Source organism: Falco naumanni, chromosome 8 (genome assembly GCF_017639655.2).
Source record: "Falco naumanni isolate bFalNau1 chromosome 8, bFalNau1.pat, whole genome shotgun sequence".
Classification (NCBI taxonomy): domain Eukaryota; kingdom Metazoa; phylum Chordata; class Aves; order Falconiformes; family Falconidae; genus Falco; species Falco naumanni.
Window position 1 is genome coordinate 54,333,334 of NC_054061.1, and position 20,354 is coordinate 54,353,687.

At 41.3% G+C, this 20,354-nt stretch overlaps 2 protein-coding genes and 1 long non-coding RNA gene across 9 annotated transcripts in view; 1 reads left to right on the forward strand and 2 right to left on the reverse strand.

Annotated features, from left to right (window-relative positions):
• KANSL1L (KAT8 regulatory NSL complex subunit 1 like) overlaps positions 1-11,429 on the reverse strand; it is a 66,616-nt gene extending 55,187 nt beyond the window's left edge. For 3 of the 7 annotated variants that reach the window (XM_040605025.1, XM_040605019.1, XM_040605020.1), the window contains exons 1-2: positions 11,296-11,425; positions 3,253-4,370 (exon numbers count right to left, since the gene is read on the reverse strand). In XM_040605025.1, the coding sequence (XP_040460959.1) occupies positions 3,253-4,340 (1,088 nt within the window). In that variant the 5' untranslated portion in view covers positions 4,341-4,370; positions 11,296-11,425. Of the gene's footprint in view, positions 1-3,252; positions 4,371-11,207; positions 11,250-11,295 lie in introns of those variants that run through there. The other 4 variants (XM_040605021.1, XM_040605022.1, XM_040605023.1 and 1 more) reach the window with 3 other exon arrangements.
• LOC121093145 lies at positions 1-18,883 on the forward strand. The gene is made up of 3 exons (XR_005829494.1): positions 1-10; positions 7,811-7,815; positions 18,599-18,883. It is a non-coding gene; the product is annotated as an uncharacterized LOC121093145 (long non-coding RNA).
• The window catches only part of ACADL (acyl-CoA dehydrogenase long chain), a 16,930-nt gene continuing 8,469 nt past the window's right edge, over positions 11,894-20,354 (reverse strand). The window contains exons 7-11 of the mRNA XM_040605026.1: positions 20,251-20,352; positions 18,890-19,003; positions 16,645-16,772; positions 14,482-14,568; positions 11,894-12,614 (exon numbers count right to left, since the gene is read on the reverse strand). Coding sequence (XP_040460960.1) covers positions 12,521-12,614; positions 14,482-14,568; positions 16,645-16,772; positions 18,890-19,003; positions 20,251-20,352 — 525 coding nt within the window. The 3' untranslated portion in view covers positions 11,894-12,520. The remainder of the gene's footprint in view (positions 12,615-14,481; positions 14,569-16,644; positions 16,773-18,889; positions 19,004-20,250; positions 20,353-20,354) is intronic.

Below are 20,354 nucleotides of genomic sequence, written 5' to 3' on the forward strand. Positions count from 1 at the left end.
AGAAACTAGAGTTTCTAGACTTAAGTACTGTGAATTGTCAACTAGAAGAACTGAATTTACCAACAGATGAAGGATCTTTCCTGTCTTGAGGACAGCACCTATGTAAAGCACGAAGGATGAACAATGGTCTAAATATCTTATAACAGCCATTTGCAACTGAACAACAATGGTATTGAAATAGATGGATAAAGACAATCTTACCTGAGACACAAAGCATTGAGATACAGCTCAGAAAAGCTTATGTCAACACTCATTGAGTAAAACTCTTTTCAGGATAACGAGAATGAACAGGTTCATAATGCTAAAAATAGCTCCAGGTTTTTTCCTACCGTGAAGAACTGGAGCCGGAATCAACTTCTCCCTCCTGATGGGAAACAGACTGTTCTCAGGTAAACATGGTAACTGCAGGTTCTTGCCCCCCCATGCACATTGGATTGACACCTCCTCCCCCCCAAAAAAGGATAAAAAGCACTGCAGTCACGACAATGACCAGCCACCAGCATGATTATACCCTCAAGTTAAATGCAATCAGTATACTGTGATACAGGCAAAACAAAACCATTTTTCCCATTCATCAGTGCATAACAGAACCTGATAACATCTACAGTTTAAGCATTAAGAATATCACACAAGAAGAGTCTTTCCAGGTCAGTAGAAGTCTTCACTATGAAAAATAAGCCACAGGAGAGGAAACGAGTGTTCTCTCACCCACATGATCACATGATTTCTGGAAAGCACTAAGAGTCAATTCCTGAGGACAGAAAGGCATTTCAAAGAATGTAAATCCACTTAGCAGAAATAGAAATGGATGTTAACTTTGTTTCTTTTGTCGAGGTGAAAGGCAATCCAAAAAGCCTTAAAGTGGTAAAGCTCAGAAAACTGCAAATCTCAGCAGCTGCGCTGGTGATAACCAATTTACCTTTGTCACCCAGAAGAAAAAGTGCAGCCTTTTTACCCATAAAGACAAATCTTAGGGTAGTTGGAGAAATGAAGAAAACCATTCCAAGCTGAAGATAATGACAAATTCAAATAAGAGACAGCCAGTCCTCATTGCAATGTTAATTCAAGCTATTGCCTCAGCCTGTACAAACAGACAAGAGTCTTCTACTTAAACTAGGTAGTACTTTAACTCTGAGCTTGCTGGCCCAGCAGCACAGTTCAAACAGCAGTGATCCTCACAGTGCCAATGCTGTAAGGCCTTAGCTAATGTACATCGCTAACCTTGTCACCGTTGCTGCCCGACTGCTGTTCAGCAGTAAGAACATAAAAAAGGGAGGGAAAAAACCAACCCACAAATAAAGGGTTGCACTGAGTCAGACTATAGATGATCTACCCAGTCTCCTGCCTCTTGGCAGTGGCCAAGATAACAGTCTTACAACAGGGCAGGCAGGCATGGAGGGAGCAGTGCTTCTCCAGAATACACCCTCAGCTGCCAGCAACAGCAGCTTGGGGATTTCCTGCGCGAAAGGTGGTGCCTTTGTATTTAATAATCCTCCGTGGATTTTTTGTCAGTGCAATAGAACAACCCGAGTAGGCCTTAAGGGGAAAGATAACTTCAGGAATTCAAAAGCCACAGGAAGAAATAAAGGTAAAAGACTGACAGGCAGTTGGAAACTTGAATGTCCCTGGCAAGAAAGAGAAAGAAAAACTTCACAGAGAAGCTCGGTCCAAGTTTTACATTATCCACTACCCTTCAAGAATCAAGAGTTTCTCATCAGTTTTTCTTTTTCAGTTCATGTAATCACAAGATAAGAATCCCAGAGGCAGAGCTATTATCAGCTAGGAGAGGAATGTGGATTCTCCTACGCTGGGAAGAGGCAAAAATGCTGTTTTTTCATCAAAATATTTCAAAGGGAGAATAATTCTTTTGCAAACTCAAATATTTAAGGTGATACTAACTGAGCTGGCAAGTCATCACACTTTGGTTGGACTTTGGTACAGTATTTACCATTCTGACAAAATGTAAAATAAAATTAAAACTAGTTCCTACTTTGCACTTTTTCTCTTCTCTTATTTCCAGGCCTACAGACTTCAACGGAACACAGCAGTGATTTGATACAACCACGCTATACTGAAGCTTCCTCAACTGAAGCTGTAACGTGTAACAGGTCACAGCTCTCTTCCAATTAAGATGGAGCTTCCTTGATTTCTTCTGAACATTATGCTTTCCAAGAAACAGACTAAGAAGTATGTTAAGCGTTTATTTTTCCTCAAACACCAGTGTCACTCTTAAGTCTTTCTGGACACTCCCTAACGGCAGAAAGTGTAAGAGATCAGGAAACACAAAACCAGTCCTGACTTAAAGCGCTAGAAATACAGGTGCTATGAAGCTCCTACCCAGCTCCTGCATTTGTGTGAAGCTCTGTTCCATGTGTCACTGTCCTGACTGTCACTTCCTAACAGTCCTTAAGACATACTCCATTCTTTCCAGCTGTAGGAAGATGAAAGCAGCTGTCCTTTCACTGCTTGCTAAAATGTCTTGACCAAAGAGATTGCGTTAATAATGTAGCAAGGTAAGGGGAGGGGGGGGGGCGGGGGGGAAGAAAAGTAAAAGAGGCTGTACCATCAGAGATTTTCAAACCTACAATAGTTTATGCTGACAGGAGCTGGGCCAATGCAAGACAATATTAATTAATGTTATTAATTTCCCTCTGGTTCTTCTTGAAAAAGATACCAGCAACAATAAAAACACCACTGTTAGCTTCACTCACAGTAGCAAAATAACTGCAGTAAGTAAATTAACATTTTTAAAATTATAATTCAAAGAATGAAACTTTTTCAGTATATAATCCCCAAATATTGGATGGCTTGACACTTGCATCAGGTGTTCATTTTTACTATTGATCACATCACAGTGGATTTCAAGATCCTAACATCGACTAATTCTTAATAACTCCAGAATAAAATTAAAATTATTTTCATATCATCCAAAAATATCATTAACAGCACTGCTAACACTATTTGATTTACAGCACCAACTGAGTATTGAATAATTAGCAGTACTAATGTAATGCAAACTGATAGAGTGCAGTACAAAATCTAGCTCTCTACAGTCTAGTAACCATTCCTTAAATGCTGTAATTAGGAGTCTGGCCCCTGCCAAACCTAGTTCACACAGGTAGTCCTGCTCATTTCAGTAGGACTATCCATTGAGTGAGGTTACTCACACAAGAAGGAATCTGCAGGTCTAGACCCTTCCATCTTGATTTATAAGCATGAAGCACATGAGTCTAGCAGGAATTTAACACTTACGCTTCCACTGTTGTTCTTACAGTCTGTTCCTCACCATCTTCATCTGAGCTGCTACATGTTGCATCAGAGTCCAGATCCTTCTCCACACGAGACAGCAGCCCTCCAGTAGAAAGTGCAAACCCCCGGACTTCACCTGGTGCAATGCTAACTCCGTTCTGTATGTCCGTACTCAAACTACTCTCCAAAGTAGTCGTGCTGTTTTCATGCCAACCTTCAGTGCACCTGAGGGAGCTACCGCTCAAAAATCTGGTTGGCTCACGGAAAACCTTCATTCTTTGTAGCTGATGTTTCACGAAGCATTTCAGCTGCTGATCACAGTGTTTGATAACATGCTTTGCCAAGAGCATTTGTAAACGTTTCTGAGTTCTTTTGGCGCGACTGATTTCCATTTGTTGCTTAGTGACACACTGGAGTAAGCGAGCACACACCTCCTCTGGGGTGCAGCTCAAAATCCCTTCTGAAGGCCCGTGAAGAATTTGGTGTAATAAATCCCCTTTTATTGTTTCAGCGCAGACTTCCAAAGCCCTACCCAAAAAACCATTCTTCTTGTACCATTTACCATTTAAAAGCTGCATTTCTTCTGCACTACTGGATTCAGTTACACTTGAATCCAAAAGTCTCTGCATTTCTGCCAAATTCGGAGATGTGGTCTCTGAAAATGTTTCCCCTTTGACCTGTTCCTCAGGTTCTGAATGACTAATCTGACCAAATGATGTGTCAGCACCATTATGTAATGACTTTCTCATCTTGGAGCAACTGGGCTCTCCCGCTTTCATTTGCTTACCGGTTTTGTTGCTAAACGCAGAATTTGTACTCATTAACAAGACAGACTGATAGTGCTTGGAGGATGGTGGAGAACCATAATTCTGCACACTGAAGATATCATTCCTGAGGTTGGGCTCAGCAGTGGGGAACCCCAGGACTGAGCAAGTAATCTGTGTGATGGAGTCCTCTTTTATCTTCTCTTCCACTGCTCTGGAATTTTCCATGCACAAAGCTGTATCAGACTCCATAGCTCTAGAGGACAAAGAAGGTGACAAGTGGATACCATGACCTTTTGTTGCTGCCTCTCTGAGGGCTGGTGTCATTATAACTACGGTAGGTAGTTTACAGCAAACCTGAAAATAACACGGGCCACGTAAATTTCTCATTTTCATGACACAGTACAAATACAACAACTCTGTCAGATATTTCATTCTTTTGACATTATTCAAAGATCCCATAAAAAAATGACATTGTCTAAAGAACATGGATAGACTATGGTCCCTACCAAGTCAAACAAGAATGAATACTCTTTCTGTTTTTTCTTTATTTCATTCAGAGATTGTTTCATGTGCAATGAAAGCCTTTACCTCTCAGGGGAGCGAGTGTTCATACCTCATTGCATTCCTGATCCTATCAGTCTGAGAAATAAGACTCACAAAGTTCAAGACTGTCATCTAACCTTGCCCAAACTGGAAAACATGACCATAAGCCATGTGACCAGAAGGAGGGATTTTAAAATATGTGTGCGAGTGTATGTGTATGTACATGCACACACAGAGATGCACATGCACAAATTCCCACCCCAGAACTCTGGCTGGGTTTTACTTTAATCTGCTCTGAAGATAAGTTACTTTTTGAGTTGTGTTTAGTTTTCATTCCAGTTTGGGTTTTTTTAATACTTAAATGAGTCAGCACCAACAGTATCACAGAAATGGGAGCTATGCAGCAGCTACCTATTACAAGTTCAGCAAAGCTGAACACCTACCACATGATGAAACACTCTGAAATAAACTGAGAGGCACTATTGGGAGAAATGTATTTAATGTAAATCTACATAAAAGGAAGCATTTGATGAATTAATTTACTATATATTCTCACAAATGCACTTTAGAAACCAATCATCAAGACTAATGCTTTAAAACCAGAGAGCTGTAAGTTCTAAATGTTACCTAAAAAAAAAAAAAATAATTCCCATGCCTTTATATCCAGTTTTATTCATCAGGCACTGCCTGCATAATGCACAGACAATATTCTTTGATAACAATTTCAGTAAAGACAAACACTCTTCCTTTACAAACCCTTTTGCCTGTGGCTTGCCACAGCTTAGAGGAAGGGTTCCCAAACTGTGGGATCAAAAGACCAGTGTCAGCCTTTACCACTTCTTGTCAGCAGCTATACTGCTATGTCATGCTGTATCTATTCCACAGCCTACAGAGCAGGAATCACTGCCTTAATGCTGTACTTGCAGCTTTGTTTAGGAGATGGTTAAATAGACCCTATGAAAGATTTAATTGAACACAGCCTGGAGAAGCCTGAAAGATAAGCTACTGTCAGTTCTTCGTTAAGAAGCTAGAGGCAAAACCAGAAGCAGTAAGAGAGTACTAACAAAAGTGAGTGCAGCACAGTAATTCCACAGTAAATTCTCTATTTAACTGGTGTACTAGTTGAGCAGCGTTTCCACTGCCGTCCTTTTAATGTCTTCAGTTTCTTTGATCTCCACAGCAACTGCCTAGCTCAGCAATTTTCAATGCGCAGATCCCATAAGGGGTCAATGATTCTGAGACTGCCATGTATGGGTCTTAAGAAAAGAAAACTCCCTGTCTGAAGCCTTAGCTTGTTTATAACTACAGGTTTCACACCGAAGGTGGAAACATTCAAAGGGAGGTGTGGAAACCTAAGGAGCTGAGAAGTACCAGTCTGGATACTTTCTCCTTAACCCTAAAAACACAAAGAAAAACAAAGAGCCACATGCTCCAGTACTGCCTAGGCAGTCTCCATATGCTTTATTCACCTTTCATTGCTCCACATATACTTCAACCATAAGGTTTTCATCTCTGTACATTATCTACCCAGCACCACAGGGACCAGGCTTGGTGGTCCTGATGCTAATTCTAAACGATGCTATTAAAATCCTCAGGATTTTAACTTTTATCAATGAGTCAGTAACTTCAAACTATAGAGGAGGTCAGCACAAAATCCTCCCCGGTGGACAGCTGTTCAGTAAGAGCCCTGTTACTAGCATCAGAGAGAGAAAGGCACTGACAAGATCTGGAGCTCCAAATCACAAAGGCTCTGGTGATTCGGCAATGCTCTCGGCATCTGGCTGACTTGTGGAGTTGTGTCTTTCCACTCTTTTAAGACCTAGCAGTAACAAGAATTTTTAAATTCAAAGGAGTATGGATTCAGACACCTATGCCCATGCCCCTGCCCCCCTCCCCAACGTATGGCAAATAACTATAGTAACTCAAAGTGATTTAGAATGGCTAAAATATAAGGGGGAGAGAATTGAAGCCCACACTTTCTCTGGGAGGTTTCTACGGACTCAGGGGAATCCCCATGTTAGATCTGTCCCTGGGAACTCCAAGGAGCTCTCTCAGAAAAACACTGTCAGCCTGATATCTACATACACTGAGCCATGAGTTTATAACTATTGCAATTTCACCATCTACCTTACCTAGCCCAAGTGGTTTAACAGTCATAGATTGCTACTCCTGAAAGGCAGGAAACATTCACACATAGCAGAGCTGCTGCTCAAGCAAACAAGAAGTTTGGAGATGTGGATCTCATACCTATAGGAAGATGAAGGCTATTCAAAAAACTAGCAGCACAAAACTTTCAATGTGCTGTGTTTTAACTTGATCATAGTCCCTCAACTCAAATACTACATACCCTTCTGGTACAGTTTCAAATTTCCTAAACTGCAATTACTACAATTAGCAAATTATTTTAAGGGATTTTTTTGAGTGTGGGGGACTTCCCCCCCCCCCCCCTCCAAGGGAAAGACGTGAAGAAATCAAAGTACCCTCTGACTGAACCAGAAACCTTAAACTAAAGAGCACCAACAAACCACCAATTAGGAGCTCCTGTCAAAAGATGCTTAAATTACAATATAGCTAAAAAATAAAATGCTTTTGAAGAAAAATTGCTCAATTAACTCCTTACTCAGCAACCTGCAAACTTCACACAACGTTTCTGCCCTGAAGATAGCCATGTGAGACACTTAAGGTGTGTTGCTCTCACTTCAGTGGCATCAAAAAGACTTCATAAAGGCTGGTACTGTCCCAGTCTCCAGTTCTTGGCATTTCTGCAAGTTCACCCCCACCCACCGCCACACAGAGTCATTGGTATATGAGCAAAAACAAAGTATCAGCTGCTAAAACTTTTTTTTTTTTTGTACAAGTACTTGGCTCCACAAGAATTGTACAATTTTCATTTTGACACATTTAATTTCATTTTGGTAGAAAGCATAAAAAATAATTTCACTCCACCTTTATTGGAAGTGAACTTCCAAAGCCAAACCTATAATTTTCTGGGGGGAAAAGCTGGGGGTGGGAAGTGCAGAGGGACAGAAGATAAGTACTGCAACATGGTATTTAGGAACACTCTGTATTTGTATTCTGGGAAAAGCTTTTTTGTCATAGGTAAACCATTTCAAGGATTTTTTCCATTGTGTACTACTTGAGGTTTCAAAACCAGAACAGCTGAAATGCTACTAAACTGGCAAAGATTTTGCTTTTCATCTGCTGAATACGTACTCTGCTTGAAAGACTAAGAAGTATCGTAAAAAGAAAAGCTGACGTAAAATAAGTACCAGGGAAGGGAAGAAACAAGTACCAGACACGCACAGTGCAGCAACTGATGTTTAAAGTGACTTTACGCTTATCCTCCCCTAATGCCTTAATTACCCAGGGGGATATAGCTGGGAATTGCAGTTTACCATAGCTCAAGCGCTCCTGCACCCCGCACCCCACTCCCTTCTCTGGCCACAACTACAGGTCCCTAATCCCCCAAGGACCCCTGCTCCTCTAGCCCTCCCCTCCTCTCCCCTCCCCCCTGCTACCTCTGTTTACTTTCTTAGTCCTTACCCAACACTTCCACATTACACCCTTCTCTACCAGACTTACCTCAACGGAATTTGCCTAAATCCTGAAACTAGTGTCTTCATGTTGGTAACTAGCAGCACCCTATTAAAATAAACACAACAAAACCCAACCACAAACCTGCCTGCACACCGGGTGGCATTCCCTTCCCAGCTTTTGTTTATAGTCCTTTTCACTTTTTGACTCTTCCCCCCTTGCATAACACTATCACTTTTGTTACACAACACTGCAGACAATGTTCTGGGGGATTTTTGCTGGGGGGAAGGCGGGTAGGATTGTTTTGTCTTTTAGTGGATTTCTGTTTGTGATCTTTTCGTTTTCAATGACAATAAAACTACATTTGCATGAGGGTTTGTAAGGCTCCTCTGTACCAGCCTTCTTTCCTTGTAAATTGAGTTGTGTTTCCTCACCCCAAACACCTGAGGCTTTCCTGCTAATAATGAGATTCCTGGAGATCAGGAGGAGCTTTTTACATTTACTATTTCAGATCCAGGGGCCTACAAATAACATTTCAAATTAATACAGCTGTTTCCAGTTTATTCATAGATTATCAGTGTTTCAGATAAGTGCACTTCCAATGTTTATTCCTTGTCTAGAAGGCATTTCAAAAGCAAAGCAAAGTAACTGGCAGCAGACAGCATCTGGTGAAACACCCAAAATCAAGCTTAGCTAGAATGTTCAAAAATACTGTATTTCAAACTGCCAAGAGTTGCTTTAAGGCCTCTTAGAGGAAACCTGCAGATGAGATGGCAGCTACATGAGCAAGCCTGATCTGCCTACAACACAACTGACAAAACCTGGTTCCCTACAGCTTTGTGTTGTTTGCCCCGTAATCCCTAGCTCCTCTTGGACAGCCTTCCTGATAATCGCTGGACAAAAATAAAGCAGTGCTCTGGCAGACAAGCACTACTGTGGCACTGCCTTAGCTGTGCTGCCAGGACTGAGAGCCACCGCCGAGCTGATCATGCAGGCGCTGACTTTGGCCAGCTTCTCCAAGCCTTGCCTGGTGGGAGGCATCCACTTGGGTATACTTTACCTACCTCTCCCAATTTTTCACAAAACTTACATGATCATAATAATTTCTAAGAATAGAGAGAACAGCTCGGTAGCATAATCTGCATTTTCTCACAGAATAGCTTGCAGCAATGACTGCAAAAGAGATATTGGTCCCACTGGGTATGTCCCGGTTAGGAGTATGAAAGCAAAAGGAAAAAAGTCCACATTTAACACACCTGGGACTAGCCTTTAAGAAAAAAAAAAAACATCTCAGTAGGCAGCTTTTGTTTTCAGTTCAAAAGCAGCCCAGTTACTCATGACGTGTATTTAAGCATTTTAGTATTTTGTTCTATTAATAGATTGGAAAAAAAAAAAAAAAACCAAACCAAACAGGATTACATGGGGAGTCTCAGCTTTCAGCAGCATTCACTGCAGGCAGTACTGTATAGATGAAACTGCAAACTCCAGTGTTTTGCACTCCCCAGAAAATATAAGCACAAATTCCTCCTCTTTGGAAAAAAAACCCCACAACCCAACAAAACATGTGCACACCTAAAAAGTATCTCTCTTTGAACAGTAAGAGAACTCAATTTAATACAGACCACCCAAACAGTTTTAATCGTAAAAAACCATCAAAAAGCACATACTTCAAGTGGAGCTCATTAGTATTCATTTATGATAAAATCCATGACTCATTAAAATCTCTGAACAGAGTTGTTTTTCTCCCTGTTCATAAATGCTTCTGAACAGAGAATCATATATTATTTCCAAGTTTATTACCATACCATCAACTAATTCCTGTTCAGTCTATAATACCATATATTAGTAACATAACATCTCAAGTAGTTTTTAACATGTGCTAAACAAACACATTTTGTAGTATATGACAGGTGCCTCTGTTAAGAAGGTTGTACATATGTCTCTAATATAAGTATCTGTAATACCTTTAGATCCATTGTAAAGTCCATATCTACATTTCAGTTACCCTTTTGAATTTCAGTCTTTGAAGAGAGGGCCATAAAAACTGGTCTTAAACAAGACCCATTCAGCTCTCAGACACTAATTAAGATGACTGGAATTTAAACTCCCCAAAACATTTACAGGATTTCACAATGTGGACCAATAAGGAAGGACAATCCTAAGGCACACAGACTAGCCCTCTGAGTTGGTAGAGCTACTAGCATTATAACCATGCTTTATCCAATTTAATTTTTAATACCTTATTTTTATTAAATTAAGCACAAAAAGGGGGAAATATCTAGCCTTTGACAAAGAGCAGACTGTAGTCATCTGTACTTTATTTTAATTTTTAACCGGTTACTTTGTTTCCCATTGTTGATAAGTATCAAGCACCTCAGTCACTGCTACACTTTATTTTGGGAAACGCTTCAGCATTTTGCAACCGCAGAGCTGATACACAAAGTGGATTAAAAGACCAGCTCAAGACCACACAGGAAACCTCAAGGAAGGCTGAGGGTCGCACCTGGATCTGAGCCGCTGTCCAGAGCTTTGCTATCTACTTTATCTAAAGTATTCAGTTTTATGAGTGAGTGGTCTGGGAAGCCAGCTCGGTCAGGATCACTCGAAGGCAAAGGAATCTGTGGCAATCTTTATATCAGAAGGAAATTTTAACTCAGGAATGAAAAAAAAAAAAAAATCGCACATGAAAAGGCAGGCTAAAGCTTTCCACCCACTACTGGCTCAAACATTAAAAATAGGGCCAGGCGGTACAACATTGCGTGCCCGCAGCCCGCCGGCGCTGCACAGCAGCCGGCACCTCGGGCCGGCGGCACCGCGGCCAGAAGCCAGGGTCGGCCGGGCGGGCGGGCAGCGACGCTCGCACGGTGAAGCGGAGGGCAGGCGGGACCCCCCCGGGGAGCCCCGCTGGGAGCCGGCGGAGGGAGCTACCGCCCGCCCCGCCGCGCCCCGCCCCCGCGCCCCGCCCCGCGCCCAGGCTGTTCGCCCCCCCCGCCCCGCCCCCACCCCAGTCTCCTCCTCACGCATGCGCGCCAGCGCTGGCGGCGCCACAGCCGCTCCCGCCGCGGGAACCAACCGCCGCCCGGCCCCGGTTCCCCCCCCCCCGCCGCCCCTTACCCTCGCCCTCACCGCACCGCTCCCCGCTGGCGCGCAGCGGCGGCCTCGCCACCCGCCCCCCGGCCGCCCCGCGGAGCCCCGCGCTTGCCTCCGCCCGCCGGCTTCTCCACAGCGGCGCTGCCACCTCCAGCCCGCGCGGCGCGGCGCCCGGCGCGGCTCCCAGTGCCGCGGTTGAAGAGTCCGCGCCCAGCTAAAGCGCAGCTCGGCGGGCGGGGCGGGGCCTCCCCGCGCAGGGGGAGGGGGCCGCGCCGCTCAGGGGAGGAGCGCGGCCAATCCGCCGCGCCTGGGGGCGGGGCTCTGCGCGGGGGCGACCGCCCGCCATTGGCTGGGCGCCTGACGCGGGGATGGCCCTCCTGCCGCGCGCGCGCGCCTCCGCGGGGCGCGGCGCGAGGGGGACGGTGGCGCGCAGAGCGGCGCCTCCTCCTCTCCCGCTCGGCGCGGTGAGGGGGAACGATGCCCGGGCTGACAGAACCCCCGGTGTGCTTAAATAATAATAATAAAATAATAATAAAAAATCGTTATTAGCATTTTTAACTGGGGGTAATAACTTGGAAATACCTCAAAATATTCACCAGCACCGCGTTCCCTCCCACAGAACTCCCCCTCCAAGCCCTGATGTGAATATGAGCCCAGAGGAACCATCCTGCTTCTTCCTCGGGCTTTGAGTAGTGCAGACAACCGTGAGATTGCATAGAAATGCTTTATTATATTTAATTGAACAAAGTAATTAAAATAAGGCATTCTGGGTTACATGTAAACATAGAGGTCAGTGGTGCATTCCCCGGTCCTACAGCAGGTGGATGCGGTGCAGAAAGCAGGTGCATAGTAACAGTAGCAAAAGTTTCAAGTTCCGCTTTGCAGAATGATACTTTTCAAGGGGAAACATAAATTCAAAGTTACATTAACCTTTAACTTCTGTTTATTAGTAAGGAACGTGGCTTCTCTGGAAAAGGTTTGATTTTGAAAAGCAAGGGTTGGATTCAATATAACAGTATCAAGCCTGAAATATCAAACTATAATAATGTTCCACACACAAAACTGCCTTTCACAAAACTGCCTTTCACTACCAGAACTTCTGGAACCCAGAGAATTACTCTCTGTTGTCCAAAGATATTTAACTTGAAAGTTCATCAAATATTAGATATCCTGCATATGAGCACACTGTTGTTATCAACACTTTTTTTAAAAAAGTGTCACTTCCCTGAAAAAATATGATACACCACAATTATTTTACTTACATTCTGATGTCTGATTTTATGCCATATGTTAACATAAAAGGACTCTGAAGGACTCCAAAGTAGTAAGCATCTGCCCTACTTGTCACTGACAATGTCTCTAGCAATAAGTTCTTTCATTATTTCATTGGTACCTCCATAGATTGGCTGAACACGGGCATCCACGAAAGCTCTGAGGGGAAAAAAACCCAACAAAAACATAAAAACAAGGAAAGATTAAAAACAATTCCTCAGAATGGACAATCAAAAGAAAAAGATCAAGTTTGATCTTTGAAGATCCCTCTTCTCAAAGTATGCTATCTATTCCCATTTTTTAAGAGCTTCACGCTTTCAAAGAGGTTTCAACTACCTAAAATATTTCACCTTTCCAAGGTACTGTGCCAAACTAGGCATCTGGTCAGTATCTCTTCCATGTTTTTTTGTTTACTTTGTAAAGCCTCCACTATCCCCCCTAATTAAACAAAAATGAAATAAGATTTATGAGAGCAGACTCCTACCGCTTCCCCCGCCCCCCCCCCCCAATTCTTGTTCCCTCTCTTCCTCACGTCAACTGTGCATTAACTCAACTCCAGACACCAAAGCCCCCATCCACAACACCATGCTCATCTTACAGAACAGCACTCCTGCATGAACCACAAGACCCAGGTGCCTTGTCATTGCGAAAAGAAACTCCTGCAGAGCTGAACCAATAGTTATCGCAGTAACGTGCTCTAATGCCCTGGCCTGTCTGATCCTGTCGAGAGGACTGTTAACGGTGCTGTCAGTTCTTTCTTTGAGGTGGGACTCAAATACTTTGGGAGGAAAAGTAAGTGCCGACTGGCTTCATGTCAGCTGGCTACAGCCTTCTACTGAAACCAGCTCTCTAGCTCCATTTGGGCCAGCAGCCGAAAAGCTGCATGCAGCCAAACCACTTCCATCCTCATGCTGGAACCGGCCCCAGTACATGCACAGCTGGTGACAGCACACAGGACGATGACAGCGTGCTTTTCCATCTTAATTCTGCTTCATTATACAGAGAGCAGCCCAGGAGCTATGTGGCATTCTCTGGAAACACACATGTTGCTGAACCATGAGGATAATAAAACCCTGTACGGACAACTACTGCACACACAGATAAGCAATGGTTCGAGGACACCATGAACAGGGCTTGCTGACCTTCCTATTTAGTAAGATAGGGTGCAGAACACTCACAAATTACACTCATTAAAAACATGCAGGAAAAAGTTATTTTGAAGCAACATTTCATACGCTTGATGTATTCAGAATAAAATAAAAAAAATTTAAATCTACTCAGTTAAGCAGATAACTTCAACTAATTTTTTTAAGACAACTGCACAGCAGTCCTTGTTTTGCTACTTCTATTATCAGATTACCCTTTCTTTTTCTTTTTTTTTTTTTTTTAAATAGAAACAGCACCCAAAACGCTACTTAGTGAGGCAAGTGGTATGTACACAAAAGGAAAACACATCTTCACAGATAATACACCAGGAGTTATATAAAAGAACTCCATAAATGTCCCTAAACTCATAAAATAGCCAAAGAATTGGGAATGGCAAATTCCTCTTCCTACATATAAATCTGGATTTTTCATTTAAGAAGGTGTAAAAGCTGAACATAGCCAGTCAAGTTCTTGATGAAGCAGTTTCTTATTTTGTGGTATTACACAAGATTTAGATTTACCAACATGTTTTCATTCATATGTCAGCATTAATTTCAGATAAGACATATAAACTAGCTCCTCATTTTCATTTTTACATTTCTTCTGTTTTTCCCAATTAATGTTTTCTGCTACAAAAGCAACTTCTATTTTGTGAAAAAACAGGTAATAATTGCTCAACAGCTTATGAATTATTTGGAGAATCAAAACAAAGCCTTCCTGCAGACATCTGTACAGTAGATTGCCTTTCAATAAACACGATAAGAAAAGGAACAGTAAATCAGTACCAACACTAAACAACTGACAATTAGACCTAAAGGAAGTGCCTCATTTTACTTTGCTGGTAATCTTTCATCACTCAAGCCTGAAGTGTTACACTTACTTTGCAATTGGATACTCCCACATGTACCCCCATCCTCCATGCAGTTGCACACACTGTGTAGCTATGCTGTTTTGCAGATCAGAACACCTTAAGCAGTCAGAGAGAAATTTGTTTTCAGAAGAACGTTATGCTGTGAAACATGACTATAGATACAGGTAAGTTAGCGAGCCAAAAATATAACCAAACATTTTACTCTATATAACTGATTTTGAATGCTGGCCATTAAAATACTTTATATTCTGAGGGACTTTTTTCTTCCTCTTCAACTTAATGTATTAAAGATACATTCTCCTTATGGTAGAGCTTTCAGAGCAGGAAAGCTTTCAAAATAGACAAGATTATTTATCTTTCTTACAGGCTAAGAGATTTATTTTGTAAAGCAGGTGATAGTCTCTTTTCTTACCAAATCCCTCAGCTTCATCAAAAATTAACAGCATCACTGGCTTCCCTCCTTCCCCCCCCAACTCACAGCACACTGGAATGCTCTGAGTGTAACCATCACCTAAGGATAATTTATTTTCCTCATATTTTCTGGGTTTCAATTCTAAAAAAATACTGCAATTCTTGAAGAGGATTGCTCACCGCAAAATATGGATTTAAAGGCAAAATATGTATTTAACTGCAAAATATGGATTTAACTGCATTGGGAGTTCAAGCTAAGGTTGAAAGACATAACACACACACCCCCCAAACGCTTTCTAAGCATACAACTTTCAGAGTGGCATTGCTTCTAACGTAAGAATGTAAGAGTCCTTTTCTCCAAACCATCCTCTCATCCAGTTAAATCCTTACAGTTTAATTATACTAACTTTAAGCCTGCAGCAGTGAGTTACTGCAACTGTCTTTCCTAAATGTATTTTCAAATTAGTTTAGGTATATCATACAACCTGTCACCACCAAATAAAACCTAAAGTCCTTTCACAAGATATTAGAAAAGAGATGCACAAACTATGTTTTAAAATCCTTCAAAGCTCTAACTCAAGTCATTGACCGTACTGGAGACGGTCTCCTGAAACATTAGGGAATAACATAATTTACATTCAAGTACTTTCTATACCATTTAAGATAGTTTTACGGAAGGGAGTCACAGGGACTCCACTAGGTAAAGAGGAAACACATAACAAATTGTGGCACTAAACAGTTGGGAAGGTGGGGGAGTTTCAAATGCCTCTTTGGGAAATTTGTTGAGGAAGTAAGTCTGCGTATCTGAGCTGGCACTAGATGTTTCTTCCTCCTCCTCAAAAGTGAATGCCTCTGCTTATGTACCTGGTACTTCTAGGTAATCAGTGCCAGGAATAGAACCCAATCAAAATCCTTTCTTTCCTTGTAAATATTCTTTCTGGACTCCCTTAGTACTCTCTGTTCATTTCCTCAATCCTTATTCTTAGAAGCCTGGAATCTGTAAACCTATGCATCTTCCGTGAAACTGTTTGTTCATGTCCAATGTGCTTTTCTCTCCTTTCTCTGTAAGCAAAATAAAACTGTACAAATTCATATGCCACTATCTTAGATGCCTCTACCCATCCAGCTTGCTCTAGTTAAACCGAAGTTAACAGATAACACTACCAAGGACAGGGAGAGGGAGGAGGAGTTCTGGCCAATAAAGGAAAGCACTGTTTGTCTCAGTTACAGCAACAGTTGTAGCCAACTATTTCTTCCCAAAATCAGAGAGCTTCAAAAACCGGGTGGGCCAAACAACTGTTGCTAAGTAACAATATCTAAAAAGTGTCATATGAGCCTGAAAGAAACCTATGCTTTCCAACAAACATCCCCCCATTAAAAATAAACAAACAAAAAACATATCTAACAACAATTAGCTACAGTAAAATGCAAAGCTTTGTCTAAACACCGATGAAATACTCACTTTTACTCGAACCTTAAGTTGAGTCCTGATCTTGTTATTAATGGAAGCCTATTTTAAAAGCATGCTATTATTTTGAAGTTGATCTGTTTAACTAACACTAGTTTTCAATGTAACTAAGATTTTTGTTGACTACATGATTAAAGTTAAAGCTAGTGGTCTCTACTAGAAGCTGACAATGTTATTATTAATCAGACAGTAATTTTATCTTTTCATTAGATCTGAACAGTTCAGCATTTTTATCATTAGACTCCTGTCAAGATCATGCAAGTAACACTTCCAAATTACTTTTAACCACATACCAATACTTTGCCATAGAAGCTGTGGAGGAGTCCAGACGTTTATCTGCATGCAGCTGCAAACAGTTGTCCATAAAAGCTCGGCCCACGCAAATCTGCGTTTTCATTTCTGCCAACTTGTGTTGTACTGTCTTAATTTGGAAGTGGATGGGTGAGGCAGAGGAAAGAAAGAGCAGAATTAGTAGGTTTTAAGTGATATTTGAAGCAGAAAATGGAACATTTTCTAGAAGGATTTCTGTTAAAAACCACCACTTCAAATAACTTCATCTCTGTACACCAGAAGGCAGCTTACTTTCCATACAATTATGTCTTTACAAATCTTATTAGAAAAAATTACTGCCCTTTCCTTCTCAAGACCAACTTAAAAACATTCCTACCATGGCAGTAGGAGGCACTGGGTGTTCTGTCACTCTCAGCTCCCTCTTGTGGGGGAACATCCTTTCAGTCTGTACAGCCACCGATTTCCACAATTAATAACATTTCACCATCTACTGAACCCTTTTTCTACACATTCAGTTCTTCAGAGTTTGTGTCATATGCAAAGAGACACAAGCAAAAACAAAGGAAATTTTAGACTACCTATCAGAAAGGTTTTCAACACTGAGTTCTGTCACATTGGAAAAGTTTCTCAATATAAGGGGTTAAATTCATTGCTAAGGTTATATAAAACCAGACCAGGCAACCATTCAACAATCTTCTTATAATTCTGGTAGGGAGGGGATAAAACCACCACTCACTAACAGAATTTTTTTTTCTAATCTCACAGTTATAAAAACATGTATTAAAAAAGTCTTCTTACTTCCCTTGACAATAAATATAATGGACTTGGTCTACTATTACAAGAAAAGATTTATTTGACACATTGTACTGTGGCTTGACTAAATGAATTGGGCAAGGCAGAGCTCTAATTAGGAAGGATTTTTGATTATATGCACATTCTAGCCATCAGCAACAACAATGAAACTGAAAAGGTAGGCAAGAATGGCTTATATTGGCAAAAATAATATACTTTATGAAGTTTATTGGCCACCTGGTGGTTGGCAATGGGCTAGCCTAAAAAAGGAGATTATTTTGGAGGTCTCTGCACAGTGAACCACAGTTAGGAAGCATCCCTTACCTATATTAAAAAAAGGTAAACCACTTATTTTGTGTTAAAGCTGCACACTGCACATACTAAATTCCATCTAGAATTATGGATTGCTGAATGTTAATTTTAAAAACAGATGAAGATTCTAATTTCCTGGAAGATACCTAACATTCCAGTCTCTAAAGGGCCCAATTCTGCTACTATTCACAACTAAAGAACTGATTTTGCAAAGGAAGTCTCAAAACTTTGAAATGGGTATTTTTAAAAATTATTTCAAATTTATATTAAAAAAGTGAAAAAGAGGCAGACAACATCCTCTAACCCACATGAGTCACCTCCATCTATAAACCAAACATGCAGGAGCTTTGTCTGCTTCAGTCCTAACAGTTAAATGTGGTTTTCAGGAAAACTGCATCACAATACTGCGGAAAGCAACATCTGGTTTATGACTGCAACTAAAGAGCATAGGCATAAACGTCTCAAAACACAATTAACTACCACTGTCAGGAGTGAGGTACGCTCACAGAGAATGACCCAACAGTTTTATGTGCAGTCACTTAAATACCCAGCTAGCTGCTAGCTGAGGAATCTCATTACAATACCCATAAAGCTGAATACAAACACCCCTGCAGGCATTCAGACAGCAAGGTCACTGCCTGGGAGCCCCCACCAGCATCAAAGTTCAATTTTCTGCAATGCATTATGTGCAGAGAAATGCAGTACCTGCACATGCACCAAGCTCTTCTGTAGTCTGTAGGATTCCAGGCAGATACAGAAATACATGCAGGTGTAATAGACTCTGTGATGAGGACCTCTGACAGCAAAATGCAAGCTAATATTTTTGTCAGCAGCAGCAAAAAGCCAGTATAGTTTCTGCCTGCATATCTCACTTCCAAAAGCAGCACTGCTGGGAGTTACCTCTGAACTGTAAAATATATACACTAAGGCCTTTGTGGTGTTGAATTTTTAGATTATTTTTGTTCTTCAGACACTAACGATGGGCATGGAGGCATGCAACAGCCACAGTGCAACAGTGCAACCTGTGCAAATAGTCCTTTGAAAATAGCCCAGTGATTTTCATTTGCTCACTATTTCGCATACACAGATATAAAGCAAACGCACACTGGAATCTGTATACAAAGTCTCTCCATTCAAACTCACCTGCAAGTGTGCAATTGTCTTCCCAAAAGCTTTTCTCTGCTTCACATAATTCCTTGTTTCTTCAAACATGAATTCACAACCAGCAAGAGCCATATCAGCAATTAGCAGTCTTTCCTTTTGAAACACAAATTATGGAATCCAGTTGAATTAGTCCTACATTTCTCTGTATCAGATGCACAATTGGGACACAGATGTTCAGTATTGTTCATTAAGGGTGGGGAGGCAGAAATCACACTAAGTCCCAAATCAGACACACTGCATTACTGAAATTAATGAGTGAGACAAATGCCTTGCTGCCTGAAGCTCACTTCTAAGTCCTTTCCAGGGTAATGTTCTATCACCACCATGACTCAAAAAATAGCTACAATCAACCACATGACTCATACTGACTGAAAAAATCACACCAAATTCTGTTTCAATTATTGGCTTTCACTGCTTGGTTTAAACAACTGTATTTGACAATTTCAATTGACATCTCTAGAAAAAACAAAATCTACAAAAAAGGCTTGGCTGTTTTTTCCTTCCTTGTAACATCTTTAAAAACACAAACTAAGTACAGAACAATTACTTCTAGCACTGTTGAAATCATCTGATGCATCATGTTGAAGCTGTTCACAAGTGCATCTATTTCTTTAAAGCAGTAAAAGATTTCCTTTCATCAGGTTTCGTATTTAGTCACAGTATAAAATTAAAACAAACGTGATCCCTACCAGATGAGGCAAATACAAAGTCATAGTTTTGACAAAGCACAGTCATGTTTTGAGGAACCACATTGCCTCTTTGTCCTCCCAAATAATTCCGAAACTCTGTAAACTAAGTCGTAAACTGTTATTTCCACTAGCAAGGTTATTTTGGCAACTAAATAATTTCTTTACTTTGCTACGTGGACAAATAAACAGTTCCTTATATCTTTAATATACTTCTGCTGGTAAAAAAGCTAGAATTGCAGTGCTTGCTTGCTTCTTTAAAGAGAATGCCAAATGCATCACAGACCTCCAAGCCATATTTAATTTACTAACCAAAGTGGTTCCAAGCTAGAAGTACACAAGAAAACAGTCCTATCTTCTTTTAAATACCCTCAAGTTCTCTTCAACAGCTGGGTTGTTGATTAAGAGATGCGACTTTGAGCTGCTGTGATATCAACATTTTTACCAATGCCTAAAGAATTGCACTTTTAGCACTAGGAACAGTGTACTCCAACTAAAAAGCAGCAGTTTCAACACAACATTGCATACAGACATCCCAATTCTGAGCCCAAGATGGCTCCCCAAAACACATAATCTTAAGACCAAGGCAGATTCTTGCCATGACACAAATTGTCTCTGTATTCTTCCTACAGACTGCAAACATGTTTCTCTTACCTGAGGGAGCTCTGCCATGAGGTAATAGAAGCCTTTATTCTCTTTTCCAAGCAAGGCACTGGCTGGCAACCGCACATCTTCAAAAAACAGCTCTGCTGTGTCCT